Below are 16,266 nucleotides of genomic sequence, written 5' to 3'. Positions count from 1 at the left end.
GGCCCAGTGAAAATTATATTTGATGCACACATAAATTTGCAATGTTGTAATACAATCAGGGTTGTTGATTTTTTTGATTTAAATCGGATTTTTTTAAATTTAAATTGATTTTTTATATTTTTTTTATTCCAAGAACTGCTATACCCCATGATAAAGTAAAAAGAGTACCAGTGGAATGCCAGTCATATGCACAATCCTACCAGGTATTTACAAAAAATCAAAATGTGTTTTTACATGTGAAAATTTCAAAGAAAAAAAATTGGTAAAATCATGGGAAACAAATCTGATGAATTCTGCACCTCAAAGGTATTTAATTGTATCCAAAAGTTGTAGAAGCATTAAGAATGAAGTTAAACAGTCAATTTAAGCTAGAAATTAACATACATTTATCAAAAATGGTAAAAAATGGAAAAAGTTGATTTAAATCAGTGATTTTTATTAAAAAATCAAGTGATTTAAATCACTGATTTAAATCGGCGTGATTTAAATCAAACAACCCTGAATACAATTGGTCAATTTGAAGAATTACTGAGCCAAAATCGGGCAAATTTTTTGGGAAAATGCATCATTTGGCACACTCAATTTCCAAAGAGAGTAAACACTGATTGGACGAGATGTCAAGTTAGTCTCAGACCTCCACTCAAGTGGGAAAAGTCAACTACTTTTGGTAAAAACTTTGAAATAGGCCTTCTTTGAAGGAAAAATTAACCAAAGTTCTACTTTTGAGCCCAATGTATCCCGCCCCAAAATAAATCCTCACTATGGGCTTGAATATGGCCAGTCGACTCTGGAGATAGCAAATTAAAGTTCCAAGTAATTTTCAACATAAACACTTAGTGCACTGACGATTAAATTGACTTAATTAATGCTTGTTGAATGTTGAACAACGCAGTGAAGTAAAATGTTTTGTAAAGAAAGTCTGATTGTGTTAAGCCCAAGAATCACTGGCCTTATCAATTGAGCTTTTAGTTAGAATGTGAATTATCTTACCCTCTCCACACGGCTAATCAAGTTTTAGATTTGCTAAAAAATTAGAAACATTCAGAATTGTTAATGTCATGACCATATTTGGAATCAGCATGAAAAATGAATTAAAATGAGTACAAACAAGCCTAGTATTGGTTCAGTGGTTCTTGTGAAAGCCCTTGATATTTTGAGTAAATATCTCAAAACTTGGACTTTTATGTTGAAGCCTATGGCTAGCAAGCCAAAGTCTTTCCTCAAAATCTACAATTATGCTTTCCCAAATTTACAGCTTAAAACTCATTCTTTTTTCTTTAAAGGTAGGAGACGCTTACACACAATGTACCAACTGCAATCTACCAGACCACAAAGCAACAGTCAACTGCTTAGACTGCAAGGAATTCTTCTGCCAAACCTGCCACACATCACACAACTCTTTCAAAGCCATGCAAAACCACAACATAGTCAGTATTGGTGATCTAGAATCACCAAGTACCTCGCAGACATTTGCAACGAGCCAAGATCATCAATGCAACGATCACAAGGGAAAGACCATGGAGCTCTACTGTGAGACTTGTAAAAAGCCTGTATGCCGAAACTGCATTGCGATGAGACAACACTGCCGAGATCATGACTATACCACTCTGAAAGAAGCATCTGAGGAGCAAGCTGCATGGCTGGTCCAACTTGCTAAGAAAGGTGACAAGCTGAAGAAGGAATGCCAAGATGCTATCCAGGAGACTGCCAGAGTGGAGAGGAAGCTTATTACTTCTTTAGGAGAAGCAAGTAGGCAGGTGGATGTCATTGAGTCCAACTACAAGCAGCAGGTGGATCGATACCGACAAGATCTAGCTGAAATAGAAGATGCCAGAATGCTTTACCTGCGTCAAACAAAAGAAGAGCTTCTGGAATCTCTGGCCGAAGTTGAGAATGCCTGTGATCTTGCCGCTAAAGCCACCCAGAGGGGATCAGATTATTCCATAGTATCATTTTCCCCGAAATTATCGGCAAGGCTAGAGAACCTCGATAAGCTGACTAAACCTAAGGCTGCAGATGAGATGTTGGGGTATGTTGATGTAGAGGAAATCACAAAGATACCAGTTCCTGATGCAGTTAGCGAGTTGAAAGGTGAGAGATGGAAGCAAATCGGACAGTTTAGTACAAAGCCTGAATTGAATCGCCCACTGGGAATTGCTGTTCACCCAGACGGCGATATTGCAGTAACGCATTCCAAGAGTTCCGTAAACAACAAGTACGCCAAAGTATTTTCACCGACTGGAGAGGTCAAGCATACCTTCCAAGGTCCATTTTGCGCCGACCTGTACGACATAACCATCACTCCAGATAATAGATACATCCTCCCAGGCAAAGCTAAGCTTATATTTTATGACAGCCAAGGGAAGAAGCTGAATAGTCCCCAAGAAGGAGGGAGGGATGGAGGGGAGGAGGGAGGGATGAAAAGAGGGATATCACTAGCAGAGAGAAGATTGAGAGTGGACGGGAGGAGAGATTTAGAGAGGGAGGGGAGGCATGTACCTATGATACAAACAACCAACCATCCACTCCTAGGGCACTAGCTGTAGACTCAAGAGGCAGGATCATAGCTGGGTTACACGGCAAAACAATCTCCATCCACTATGCAGACGGCCAACTCATATCCAAGTTTGCTACATCTGATGCACCGGATTGGCTTGCTGTCACCTCCAAGGGAGACATTGCTGCTGCGATTGGTGACACCATACAACTGATGGATTACTCTGGGAATAATGTCAGAGAAGTGCAGCCTCCTCAAGGAGTCACTGATTGGAAGCCTTACGGTGTCTGCTGTAGTAGGCAAAGCGAGATATTTGTTGTGAATCGTGGGAACCCTATAGCCGTGTATCGGTACACAGCAGATGGTGATCAGTGTCTGGGATGTGTCGCCACCGGACTTGATCAGCCTGAAGGTATCACTGTATCTGAGGATGGAAAGCAGGTATATGTAGCAGAACACAGGCTGAGTGTAGTAAAAATATTTCAAAGACAATGACTTGTTTTTCAGATGGTCCCCCAAGAAAAAATATGTATGTCACAAAGTTTTAAAATCCAATGCGGAATGCAATTTTCCTACTCTCCTCCGACTCAAGTTTGAAAATATACATTCATTCTTATACATAATGAAATATTTTCACTAATACTGTTAATTATTTTGTAAATTAAATCTAATACTTGAACAAAAATTTGCAACTCATTTTGCTGTGTTTTGGTTTATGAATGGGTCCTTTTTTCAAAAATGTTCTCAATTTTCTTTTTGGAATATATCCCCATTTTGCCTCACTGTAGCCACAATTTTAAAGTTTCCCAAAATTTATGGAAAAATTGTAAAAACTAAGAAAATTTGTGTTTGACTTGGCAAAACAATTTGTTTGAAAAATTGGTCTATTGATTGCTATAATGCGCCTGTGAAGTGCAACCGAAAACTTGAAAAATATATCTTTGGCAAACATATTTTGAAAATGTTCGGAATTGTTTACAACAAATTTCAGTCAAAATCATTTGGCCAAAAAATGGTGGAATTTTGCATGATTTTAGCAAACTAATAAAAAATATTCTCCCAAAATGCAAAATCTGGGTCAGTCGGCCTGTACAACAGGATTGTTTTTCATTGCTGCAAATAATCCTACTATATCAATACAATCAAAGATAGACCTTCATATCAAGTTTTTTTTTTATCTCTAATTTTACGACAGTTGATAAATAAAGTCTCCAACTGATGTACTTTTAATGAGTCTATACAGAGCAAGGGATGGTACAATTAGGCCAAAAAATTGTTTGATTGGCATCACTCGACCTAACCTAAATATACTACCAACCTTGCCAATATTAAATGCTCTAAAATGGAGCAAAGTAGTTTGTGACAGTTTGAAGTTGAAAAGAAGTCAAAAATAAAGAAAATAACTATACATTTTAACCGTCTCATAATACCCTGTATGTATCACTGTCTCTTCGTTTATGAAAACTGATAAGATTTAGTAGTCTTTAACCAAAAAAATACCAACCTACCTACCCCAATTTATTTTATGTTACGCTAATCAATTTTTTTTGTCTTATAGCATGTCACTGGTGTATTTGCACAATTGTAAGGTTGAGGTTTAAAATTTCACTAAGAAATTGGATAAAAGTGCATTCTGAATACGAGGAATGTCATTCAGATATCAAATAATTTTGATTTTTTGAATTTCGCGATAAATTGAAAAGTTTATGGCAAATTATTAAAATTTAATATTTTTGATATTTAACAGTCCCCGAAGTCAACTTAATAAATCTAATGATATATATACTTAAAGTGTATGTAGCTGGGATAAAAAGCTGACCATCAATTGAAACTTTTGACCTTTCATATTGAAGATATACATTTTTTCCCCAAAAGACCTAAATTGTTTTGGTGTTTTTGGAAAATAAATCTATATATCTTCAATAGGAAAGGTCAAAGTTTTTATATGATGGAAGGCTTTTTGTCTCAGCTACATAGTACACTTTTTATCATTAGATTATAATTTACTTTGATGACTGTGAAATATCAAAAATATCAATTTTTAATCATTTACCTTAAAATGTGTATTATTTTTCCCGAATTAAAAAAAAAAATCAAAATTATTTGATTTCAAAAGGACATTCCTTGTTTTCAAAATGCAATTCCATATGTCTGCTCTCAGGTCCCGCAAAAAATACATGAAAACATTGCTATCCGAGCCCTTAAAGTTTGATCCGCTGCAATTTTCAGCTTCTTTCTTCAACCTACATTAGTTACAGATATGTTTACATGATATACCCTAACTTAATGATACGATCATGTCCATCCTTGATAAATATTGTTATCTATCATTAATCATTTCGGCAAACAAGTGTTAAAACAACCTGTTTTGACCACTATATTTTCACTACAAACTTTAGTAAAACTTGCCATGACCTAAATACCCACTTGCGTAAATTTCTAATAATTTTCTAAACACATGACAAGCTAAGAATAAATCTACTGGGAATTAACCCTAGGATATATATATATCTACTATGTAATGCATAATCAAAACAAATGTTTATGCTATGCAATCACAAGTTGATAGTCTTACTGTGTAATGCGGAATTGTTATCACATTTTATTGTGGTAGCATCATCTGATACCAGGGTTGCTAAACATTGTCAGCCCAAATCGCAAAAAAAAAAACCCACCCAATTTTACTTTTAACCAATGGTTTCTATGGGGCACAATGTTACCAAAAATAACAAAAGCCAATGTCGAACATCCACCAATTTTTTTTCTAAACATTTGGTCTCTATGGGAGAGAAAACAGTTTCAATTTTGCGGGGACATTTTGGAAGTCGCCCAATTGGGCTACCAAATTGTGGTGTTGGCAACCCTGTCTGATATTGACATCATCACAAGGATGTTATCACAGATTTTATAAAGAAGACATTACAGATGCTGGGTTGCCAAAATGCACTTAAACCTCACAATTGGGCTACTTCCAATGGCTCCAAGCACCTCAGAAAAAGCCACCTTGCTGCAATGATACAAGTGTCAGAGCCTGGTATTTTTATGATATTTGACTTAAATTGATGAATTTTGCAAATTCTTATGACTGGCAACTTTATATTGATCAGTTTTAAGCATGTGGGCTCTTCTCTATTCAATGACTTCTTAACAGTTAAAGCACCCAAATAGTACGCTTTTCCCCATTATGACTTGAAATTTGGCTACTTGAGTGCCGCATGATACCACCTTAACAAGGTGCTTAATATACCACACTAACAAAAGTATGGCAACATGTACACAAGCTGATCAATCTCATTTGAGATCCATAATGGCTACCAGTAAGTTGGTGGAGAAAATTGACCGCGATCTGCTAGAGTGCGGAATCTGTTTGGATCGATATAAAGAACCCAAAGCTCTGCCGTGCCTACACTGTTTTTGCCATGTATGTCTGGAGCGGTATTGCAAAGAACAGAAGCACATTGTATGTCCGAATTGTAAGAGACCAGCGGTAGTCCCTAAAGAAGGCGTGTCGGGATTTCCTACTCATTTTATGGTTAATTCCCTCCAAGAAACTCTGGATTTGGAGAAACTCCAGGTAAGTACATGTAATGGGCTATTCTATCAGAAAATCACATGCCCCCTGTGGAAGATTTAGCTAATGTCATCCACAGAGGGAGTATGGGTTTCAAATACAATAGACAAATGGGTAACTTCCATTTAAAATACTTACTCTAGTTGTGGAAGATATGGGCAAAGCCATACAGGGGGAGTACGAGTTGCAAAATAATGAACCTTAGTCAATTCCATTTGAAAAACATACTCCCTCTGTGGAAGACCTTTCTTAAATCTTCCACAGGGGTGTGGCAATATGAATACACTTTCCTCAGTTTACTGAACTGATTTTGAACATATTATAGGCTGAATTGACTTTTGACCTTTCAAAGATGAAACTGTCTACGCTTGTACTTGTAAACTTGGTTTGCAGTTTTCTCAATTGCCGTCAGTGCGCGAGATATAACCAATTTGACTCTGGATGACCTTGAATGACCCCATAATGACCTTGACATTTTAAAATTCCAAGTAATCAAAATAGTAATGATATTTCCTCTCAATTTAATTTCAGCTGGATGATAACATGAACACCCCGGTACTGTGCAGTAATTGTAATCTACCAGACAGGAAAGCAACAGTCCGCTGCTTAGACTGCAAGGAATTCTTCTGCCAAACCTGCCACAAATCGCACAACTCTTTCAAAGCCATGCAAAACCACAACATAGTCAACATTAAAGAGCTCCAATCTGGAAGCATTGTGCTGCCGCTGACCACCAGCCAAGATCAGAAGTGCCAAGATCACGACGGTGAGATCAAGAAGTTCTACTGTGAGACGTGTAAGAAGCCTGTGTGTCGAGACTGCATGGTTATGAAAAAGTACTGTCGGGATCACGACTGTATCGGTCTGTCAGAAGCGTCCGATAAGCAATCGGCAAGACTCAGCCAACTTGTGAAGCAAGGGGAAGAATTGAAAAATAGATGCAAGGATGCTATTAAGCGGACAGAAGCGGTAGAGGAGACACTTGCTTCTTCATTGACAGACGCTAAGAATAAGCTGAACACAGTGCAAAGAAAGTACAAGGAACAGGTTGACGCTCTTTTTGAAAAACACAAAACCGGGCTGCTCAAAGTTGAAGCAGTAAGGCGGATCAAATTACAGCAGACTAAAGATGAGCTACAGGCATCTTTCGCAAAAGCTGAGAACGCTTGCGAACTTGTGAACGCAATAATCCAAATGGGATCAAAATATGACATCTCCTCTGTGTACTCTTCGTTAACTACCAGTCTCGAAGAGCTGAATTCGATGACGAATACCGACGTAGTTGACGAGATGCTCGGATGTCTAGCGGTTCAAGAGATTGGGAATATGTCTGTACCAAATGTGGTAGGTGTGTTAAAAGGTGAAAGATGGCAGCTAATGGCTGGGTTTAGTACATCCCCAGACGTCGCTTATCCGTCAGGGATCGCGGTGCATCCGTACGGCGATATTTCGGTCACTCGTAATGACTGGAGCAACATCAGAGATGCTAAAGTCTACTCAAAACACGGACGATTGAGGGGTACTCTCAAAGGCTCTTTCGATGCGCATCTATGTGACATTGCAATTACTCCAGACAACCGATGTATTCTCCCCGGTGACGGAGAAATCCTGTTTTATGATTGCCATGGCAACAGGCTGAAATACCATAAAGCTGTTACGTGCGATATGAACGAAAGACCGTCTAACCCTAAAGCACTCACTGTTGACTCAAGAGGTAGGATTATAGCTGCTCTATCATGGGGGAACACCATTTCCATTCACCATGCCGATGGCAAATTTATAACCAAGTTTGCGACACTCGACAAGCCATGGTGGCTTGCGGTCACCTCAAAAGGAGACATCGCTGCTACGTTCTTAAACAACAACACTTTACAAGTGATGGACTACGCCGGTAATAACATCCGGGTGGTGCAGCCTCCACCAGATGCCAGTCGCTGGGAACCTTTCTCTGTTTGTTGCAGTAAACAAGGCGAGATATTTGTAGTGAATTGGAGCGATAAGTCTGTGTATCGCTATGCGGCGGATCGTGAGCAGGGTTTAGGGCGCGTTATAAGTGGGTTGGACAATCCGCAAGGTATAGCCATGTCGGAGGATGGACAGAAATTGTATGTTACGGAGTGGAGCCAGCATATGGTAAAGGTATTTCAAAGACAATAACAATATATCAGTCTGAAAGACTTTGCTTCAAGCTAGTGTTATTTCGATTCAGAAAATGAATTTCAATTCAATTCAGATTCAATTCTTATTTTATAAAATCATTTTGATGCAATTTCAATTCAATTCTTCTCTGGTTTAAATCATTTTGATTCAATTCCAATTCAATGCATTGAAATTAACTGCTAACCAATTTCAATTCCAATTCACAGCATTTGAATTCAATTCATATTCAAATTCAATTCTTATTACCAACACTGATGCATTTTGCCGGGCATTTGGCTAAAAGCAGTTCAGGGAGAAAGTTTATTGTAACTAATATAAGCTGACAATACTGGTGAAATAGCAGAATCAAAATACAAAATATATTTTTGATTCAATGAATTGAATTGAAATGAACAAAAACACATTTTGATTCAATGCACTGAATTGAAATGAAAGAATAACAACATTTCGATTCAATGCATTGAATTGAAATAAAAAAATAAACATTTCGAAAAATCAATTTCAATTCGATTCCTATTCCAATGCGTTGAAATAACACTACTTCAAACTAGCACATTATGATTATATCATCACCTACTTAAATCATGAGCTATCAGATCTGTAAGAAATACCAATTTTTTTAAATGAAAAAAAGACCCAAATGCATAAATTCAGGGTGTTCATTATTATTATTATCTCCAGTCTGCACAATAAATAAAGTACCAGTTTTGGAACATGACCCCATGAACCTGACCCAAGATTTTTAATTTTTTCGGCCGGCCGCTGAGGGCAACCAAACAATATTTTTTGGCCTAAGCCCTAAGATGTTATCTTTAATTTGAGATATTAATAATGGCAATTGAAGCAGATATCGCCAAGTTATGAAGGAAACACCGATGGAAGGTAGAGATTCAAAAATTGCAATTTTCATCTATGTTTACTGTAGCATGTCCCATTGATTTATACACATTGTGCATGTCATGAGTGCACACACTTAGGGCCTACAGGACAATACCCCAAGTATCCTTCATGAGTACGGATAACAAGGCTTGCTGTGGTAAATATTTCATTTCATTGATATTTTTTATCATCAGAGATGACGATGATAAACCTATGACGAACAACAATGTCAACAACGACAATAAATAAATAAAATAAATACATAAATAAAATTAAAATCAATGATGTAAGAAAAGTATTGATGTTGTTGTCTTGCTCATATAAGGCCTGAAAAAATTGTTTGATTGGCGTAACCCCTAAAAATAGGCCCGACCCTAGACTTTAAAAAAATTAGTGAAAAAAAAAAGAAAGAAGAAAATTAAAAATAAAGAAACAAAAAAAAAGTTCCAAGGCCTTTATCATGTATACGCAATTTACCGCTTAACATGTGTGTAAACAAAAATTGCCGACCGACCTACCCAATTTTTTTATGTTATGCCAATCAAACAATTATTTTTTATGCCTAATGATGAAATCCTATTTTCACATACGTTGTTGCAAAAGTGTCACAAACAATAATAAGAGTAACAGACAAAGGGCTAACTATAATGAAAGACAGAGATAAAAAGACTAAATCGCGTCTGACGCCATCTGTCAATCAAACTTGTGCACAGTTTGTTTACAAGTGTTGTGATGATGACTTGCTGAACGCAGCGGTATTACCGGGTGCCTTATTGTTAATTTTGCACCTTCAAACATTTAAACCATCTCAAAAGTTAGGCCTTTATAGTAGGAAACTTTCTTTCCCGAAGGCACCATGTCAACAATGCCAAGAAAAGTTGCTTTTACCTTGAAAAAGTATGTAATTTTTCGCCATTTTTTGCTATTCCTTTTCTCCGATCGGCACCAGATAAATTGGCCTTCCTTTTACGCGCTATTAACCTATCAGGGAATTTGATTGACTGTGACGTCAGACGTGATTTAGTCTTTTTATCTGTCTTTCATTATTCATTATACATCATTATTTATGAATCGACTAGAAATATAATGAGCATGCAGAACAAAGGAGTTGCTTCTAAGGGAACAAACCAAGAGTTCAATGACTTCCCAAAAACCGAAAGTAATTTAGTTAGGAGGCTGACCCCCCTTCATGAAACGTAAGTGTGAAATGTTGAAAATTCCAACCCAAAAGTAATTATTTTATTTCCAAAGCATGGTGCAACCAACTGATTGAAAAGCCTGCCTGCTTACTATAAAAGGACAATCTCTGTGGTATGGATAGCACATGCTACAATATTGATCAACAGCTTCAAGATATAACACAAGAGAAATGTTTTTTTAACAAAAGCCTTCCCATACAAAAAATAACAGAAAAAAAAAATCACTGACCCTCCAGGATTTGAACCAGGGACCTTTGGACCACTGGACCGATGCTCTACCAACTGAGCTAATGAGTCAGATGGTGAAGAGCAATGATGTTATTATCTATAATAGGTCTTCATTTCAACACCTGCCCTCAAGAGCATCTTTTGGTCTTGGTATTGGGCTATTCCATTTAAAAGCCACACTATAATTAAAGACAGAGATAAATGCAATTTATCGCGCCTGATGTCACTATCAATTACGATCCTTGATTGGTTTACACAGGTTAATCAGCGCCAGTAAAAAGGAAGACCGATCTATCTGGTGCTGATCGGAGAAAAGGAATAGCAGCAAATGGCGAAAAAGTTCGTACTTTTACAAGGCAAAAAGCAGCTTTTCTAGGGATTGTGGACATGGTGCATTCACCAAAGAATGTTTCTTACTATAAAGCCCTAACTTTTGAGATGGTTTGCATGTCGAAAGGTGCAAAATCAACAATAAGGCGCCCGGTTATAAATCCGTGTTCAGCAAGTCATCATCACGACACTTGTAAACAAACCGTGCTCGAGTTTGATTGACAGGTGACGTCAGACACGATAAATTGTCTTTATCTTTGTCTTTCATTATACCCCTGTGGAAGATTCAGCTAAAATCTTCCATGGAGGGAGTATGAGTTTCAAATAGAATAGACAATTGGGTAGTTTCCATTTTAAATACTCACTCCAGTTGTGGATGATAAAGGTAAAGCCATAACACAGGGGGAGTATGAGTTTCAAAATGATTAACCCTGACCAATTCCATTGTTCCCCTATTGAACATATTTCCAAAATCTTCCACAGGGGTAGTGTGGATTTCAACTGGAATAGCCCATCCCAGTTGATATCCCTACACCCCTATGGAAGACATGACCTTAATCTTCCACAGAGGGAGTGTGAATTTCAAATAGGATTACCTGAATGTATGACTCCATTTGAAAGCTACACCCCCTGTGTGGGAGATTAATTCAGATATTGTCTTTTTCCATAGGGGGGTATATGGATTTAAACTAGACAGTTGGTCAATAGCACAAAACCAGAGCTCTATAGATAGAGGACATGCAACTCTATTTATTGATCAAGTTTATTTTTTGATTTCTTATCGACTGGAGTTTACATAGTTCAGTGAAATTGAAGCTCGAATATCTGTGACATGTATTTCAAAATTTAACCACACAAATTAAACCTATAAATGTGCAGGTGACCTTAGTGAAATAGTTTACCCAGTGGGTGATTCCAGTTGAAATCCATATACAACCACTATGGAAGACATGATCTTAATCTCCCACACAGGAGCAAATAAAGTCAACCATTCAGGTAACCCCATTTGATATTCACATGTCCTGTGTGGAAGTTTTAGGTCATGACTTTCACAGAGGGTGTACAGATTATAACTGGAATAGCCCATAGCCAACAAGTTGATAAGGAAAAAATACAGTAGAATATAAGGGACCATTCACAAACACTTGTAAGGCGGGACCTGATGCAAAAAAATTTTATCGCGAAATTTTTTTTGGGGCCCCCCTTTACAGACCTCAAAATTTTCAGGGCCCCCCCTTTTGACATGAAAATTATGGGTCAACCCCATAGAAAAGCATATAAACTTAATTTTTCCAGGAAAATTTGTGGTCATTTTTTTCCGGGCCCCCCTAGGGGGGGCAAAAATTTTGCATCAGGCCCCCCCCCCCCCTTACAAGTGCTTGTGAACAGTCCCTAATAGTATAATAGTTAGTCTTACCTTGCCCATCTGGTTCATAGCTTTTAATATTTTCTGAAAGACACAAAGTTTCAATTGGACTGGATGTAATTTATCTGTAATAAAATATCATCCTTCTCCAAAATAAATGATGAGTCCCAAGCAGTAAAAACATAAATAATGGGTGAGGCCCAGCCTAACCCATTATTTAAATGTTTTTACTGCCAAGGACACATTATTATTCTATTACCATAAAATAGTGTGATTAATAGAGAAAATATGATTTTAAGTTGTTAACTTCAAAGTTGAGCGCGTACGCGTAGCCAAAGACTACGTGACAGCGGGTATTGCGGAAATAACGAACGTGTAACCAAGCGCAATGTTTTGCGTAGAATGTGTAACAGCGCCTATACTGCATCGTGCATTGCTGTGCACTGTTATGTGAAAAGCAACTTATGTTTGTTGCCTTGGCCACTTTATTGTAATTTAAGGTCTTTCACATGACGCAATTTTAACAAATCACACTGCGCGATTTTGACTAATGGGTCATGGAGGTAATAGAATGTCAGATATGCCCAATTTTAATTTTTAGCTGAACAACTGATATAAAGCAAAAGAAAATCGCAATTGAATTCAAGCACTAATGTCACCAATGTGCGTCACTCCTTAGATCATGACTGAGGTCGTTCCTTGATGTGTTATGACCATCCCGCATGCCATGTACGTATACATTCTTATCAACACCATTAATATTTCGATCGTAGGTATCAAATTTGCATTGGGAGTCAATTTGAAATCTCTAAACCTGGACATATTCTAAAAATAAGTTGAGAATGAATTAGTTTGTATCCGTTTAATGCTGAGACTACTTACTTGTTTGTATATGTCTAAGAGAGATAGCGACGTGGGGCAGTCTTCTACTAGCCTCATCTGTGGAGAGACAGCCACAACGCGAGGCACAGTGAACTGAAGCTGGCGCTTCGCAGTTTCCTGAAAAAAGAAAAATCCATATTAATTAATATGTTTCTTTGTTTGTTGATTAAATTATTGTAATATCAATTTTCAATAATGATGACAAGGTAAGGCCAAAAAATGTTTTTTTGTTTGTTTTTTTGTGAAAAAAAAGTCAAATGCAAAATGTTTGTTTTTTTATCCATGTCTTCAAATATCAAAAATACCTTTTTTGCTGCAAATTGGAATGGGAATTAACAGTGGGTCTCTCCGACACACACAAAAAACTCATATTCAAGAATATTTATGATCCCCTTTCAACCTGCAGATTAAAATAGGTATTCTACTGCGCAAAATAAGCTGTCAAAAACGTAATGCGCGCACTACAGAAAACAAACTTTTTTTTTTGCCTAACGGCACCACACATAGCTGTACTACTGATGAATCCCGCTGTCATTTCCCAAACCAATTTATTCCCGGATAAAAGTGCTGTATAATGATCAATCCTACCTTTCTCTTTGCTAAGAAGTGATTGAGCATCCTTAGTAATTGTAACACTCTCTCTTCCCTCCTGGACTCTCCCATTGAAGCATCATTGACAACAAGATATGGATAGATCTATGGAGAAAAAAACAACACAGACAAAACTTTCATTATTTTCATGCAAACTCTGATGAAGTAGCTTCATTTTAAAAATACGTCTATGATGAATGCGTGTTTGAAGTTTCAAGACGGTCAAGTAGCGTCAGATTTTGCAGATTTGAGTCTTGTATATGGTTGAGTAAGACTATTACCATCTTTGCCCTAATTAGTGCTCTGGGCATTGGTAGTAAGGAGGTGCTTATTATTTATGGTGTTATGACATTTTCCACACTGCTGCAAATTTGATATAAAGAAATAGAATCAATGAGATGCAATGAAGCTAGATGAGCCATTTGTCGCGAATATTGATTTCGAGATACAGCTAATAATAAAATCCCACTTCCTTTGTATTGTTTTGAATAACACTAAAATGGCTGTATCTCTGGACTGCCAGTTAGGAAAAATGTTGCTTCATTTTTGGAAAAAAATTGGAAAATTGTGAAAAAAATTACTCATCCATATACCAACATTGGCCTAGAGAAAAGGGTCCACTGATATAATGAATGGCTAAAAAAGAGACCCATGTTTGCAGGACATCCACATAATTAACTGTACTATAGAAACCAATGGTTAATATAAAAATTGGGTGACTATTCGATTATCTGACCCCCGATTCGGACTCTCACCTTTCCATTGCTTCCTCTGATGTAGAGTCTCCTTGCAGCAGTATTATGTTTGTGTGCTATCTCAACCCTGGGCATAAACCTTGCTATCCGCACGTAATAATGACCATGCTTAGGGGTCAGGAATTCTCCCGGTAACTCCACGTCGGCCGTGCTCGAGGAGAAGTTGCTCAGGAAACGGCATTTCTCTTCTATCAGGAAAGACCTGATTGGGGAAATAAAATGCAGGGTGTTACAATTTGTTGTGTTAATGCAATAACGTTGTATCTGCAATTATGATAATTCCCATTAAAAATATCGCCAGTACCATCTGGCAGTGCTGCGGTGCTCCACAAACAATAAGGAATTTTAACAAATACTGTCAACACTTTCAATAGCAATGGCTACACACATATGAATATCATGAAATTGGCTATCGAATGTGCGAAAATACTGATCTATGCCCACATCCAAGGTTACAGACCCAGAGATAGACCACCAAAATGATGGCTAGATTGCATAATTAGGTCTTGGCTTGGCACCAACCCTAAACAGACAGAAATGGAGGGCCATTGTGAAACAGATGCAACCACTCAACCCCATGTTAGAGGGAACGGCTTAGGTCAAGGTCATGGAACTGTTTGGGGGGTGTTTATTTACAGAGAATAAGGTATTCAATAATTATATAACAAAGTTCTCACTTACTTTGGTAATAATTTGGTTCTAGCCTCCATAATCTTAATCCACTTTTTGAGCTTAAAGATAAGATTATGAAGCTTCATGGCTCCCGGCTGAGAGAAATCAAAGTCAGACGTAAACTGTGTCTTCATCTTCTGGAACACTGGATCCTGCGCCGTGGCTTGAGCGCGTCTCGCGAGAGACTCGGACGCTGCACTGGAGAATGTCGTTGCAACACTGCTGACGTTTTCAATTCCTACGCCGAACGTGGTGACGAGTTTCTTGACGAAACTGAGTGTGTGCGGTGTGACTTTGGCATCCACAACTACAAGGGCAAACAACAAAGACACTTGGATTTATTATTTGTACAGCCATAAATGTGATGAGATCTATCCATGCAGACCACATGCAGTAGAGCTATAATCACTGTCATTAACTTACTAAGTAATTAGCCCTAACATGTAACCCTGCTTTTTGATATCGGAAGTTAAAGAAGATGCGAAAAAGGAGAGACGATGAACAAAGAAGTCACTTGGCACCCCCAGGATTCGAACCTCCCCCCCCCCCAAATGGAATGAGCACATTAGGCAGCTCCATTTCAATTTCATACCCTCTGAGAAAGATTCAACCTGAATCTTCCATTGAGGGATGGTGGGCTTCAAATGGAACTGCTGTGTGAATTCCATTTGAAATTCATACTCCCCCTGTGTAAGATATTTCCAAAATCTTCCACAAGGGGAATGTGGATTTTAAATGGAATAGCCTATTATCTCATCAGATGCTGCCCTTTTTACTATAGAGGGCATACATACCTGCTCCTCTGTTTTCAAAGGCCACAGCCTGACACTTTGCCAAGGCTAACCTTAGCTGCCTCAGCACTTCTTCATACCAAGATTCACGGAACCAGACCATCTGTAAAGCATGAACAGAAACAAGTTTTATGTTAACATTTAGGGATTCAATCATGTTTCACCATTGTTCATCACTGTTTGACAATGACACATTGTCACCTGTGTGGTTTACTTTGCAAGACGTGCCACACAGACGCACAGGACACAAGTTTTTAAACAGTGATGAACAACAGGAGATTAAAGTGAAAGCCCTACTTTTGGTTCAAGTTCCTTGGGGAATTAGTCAAGGTTAAAATTTATCCA

General features: G+C 37.8%; 1 protein-coding gene across 1 annotated transcript in view; it reads right to left on the bottom strand.

The window, feature by feature from the left end:
* The window catches only part of LOC140162614 (transformation/transcription domain-associated protein-like), a 162,624-nt gene that overhangs the window by 11,861 nt on the left and 134,497 nt on the right, over positions 1-16,266 (bottom strand). Inside the window, 6 exon segments of the mRNA XM_072185881.1 lie at positions 12,282-12,314; positions 13,113-13,229; positions 13,701-13,808; positions 14,459-14,660; positions 15,140-15,437; positions 15,925-16,024. Coding sequence (XP_072041982.1) covers positions 12,282-12,314; positions 13,113-13,229; positions 13,701-13,808; positions 14,459-14,660; positions 15,140-15,437; positions 15,925-16,024 — 858 coding nt within the window.

This window comes from Amphiura filiformis, chromosome 10, assembly GCF_039555335.1.
Source record: "Amphiura filiformis chromosome 10, Afil_fr2py, whole genome shotgun sequence".
Taxonomy (NCBI): domain Eukaryota; kingdom Metazoa; phylum Echinodermata; class Ophiuroidea; order Amphilepidida; family Amphiuridae; genus Amphiura; species Amphiura filiformis.
The sequence above is the reverse complement of the archived record's forward strand: the minus strand, read 5'-3'. Positions and strand labels throughout refer to the sequence as shown.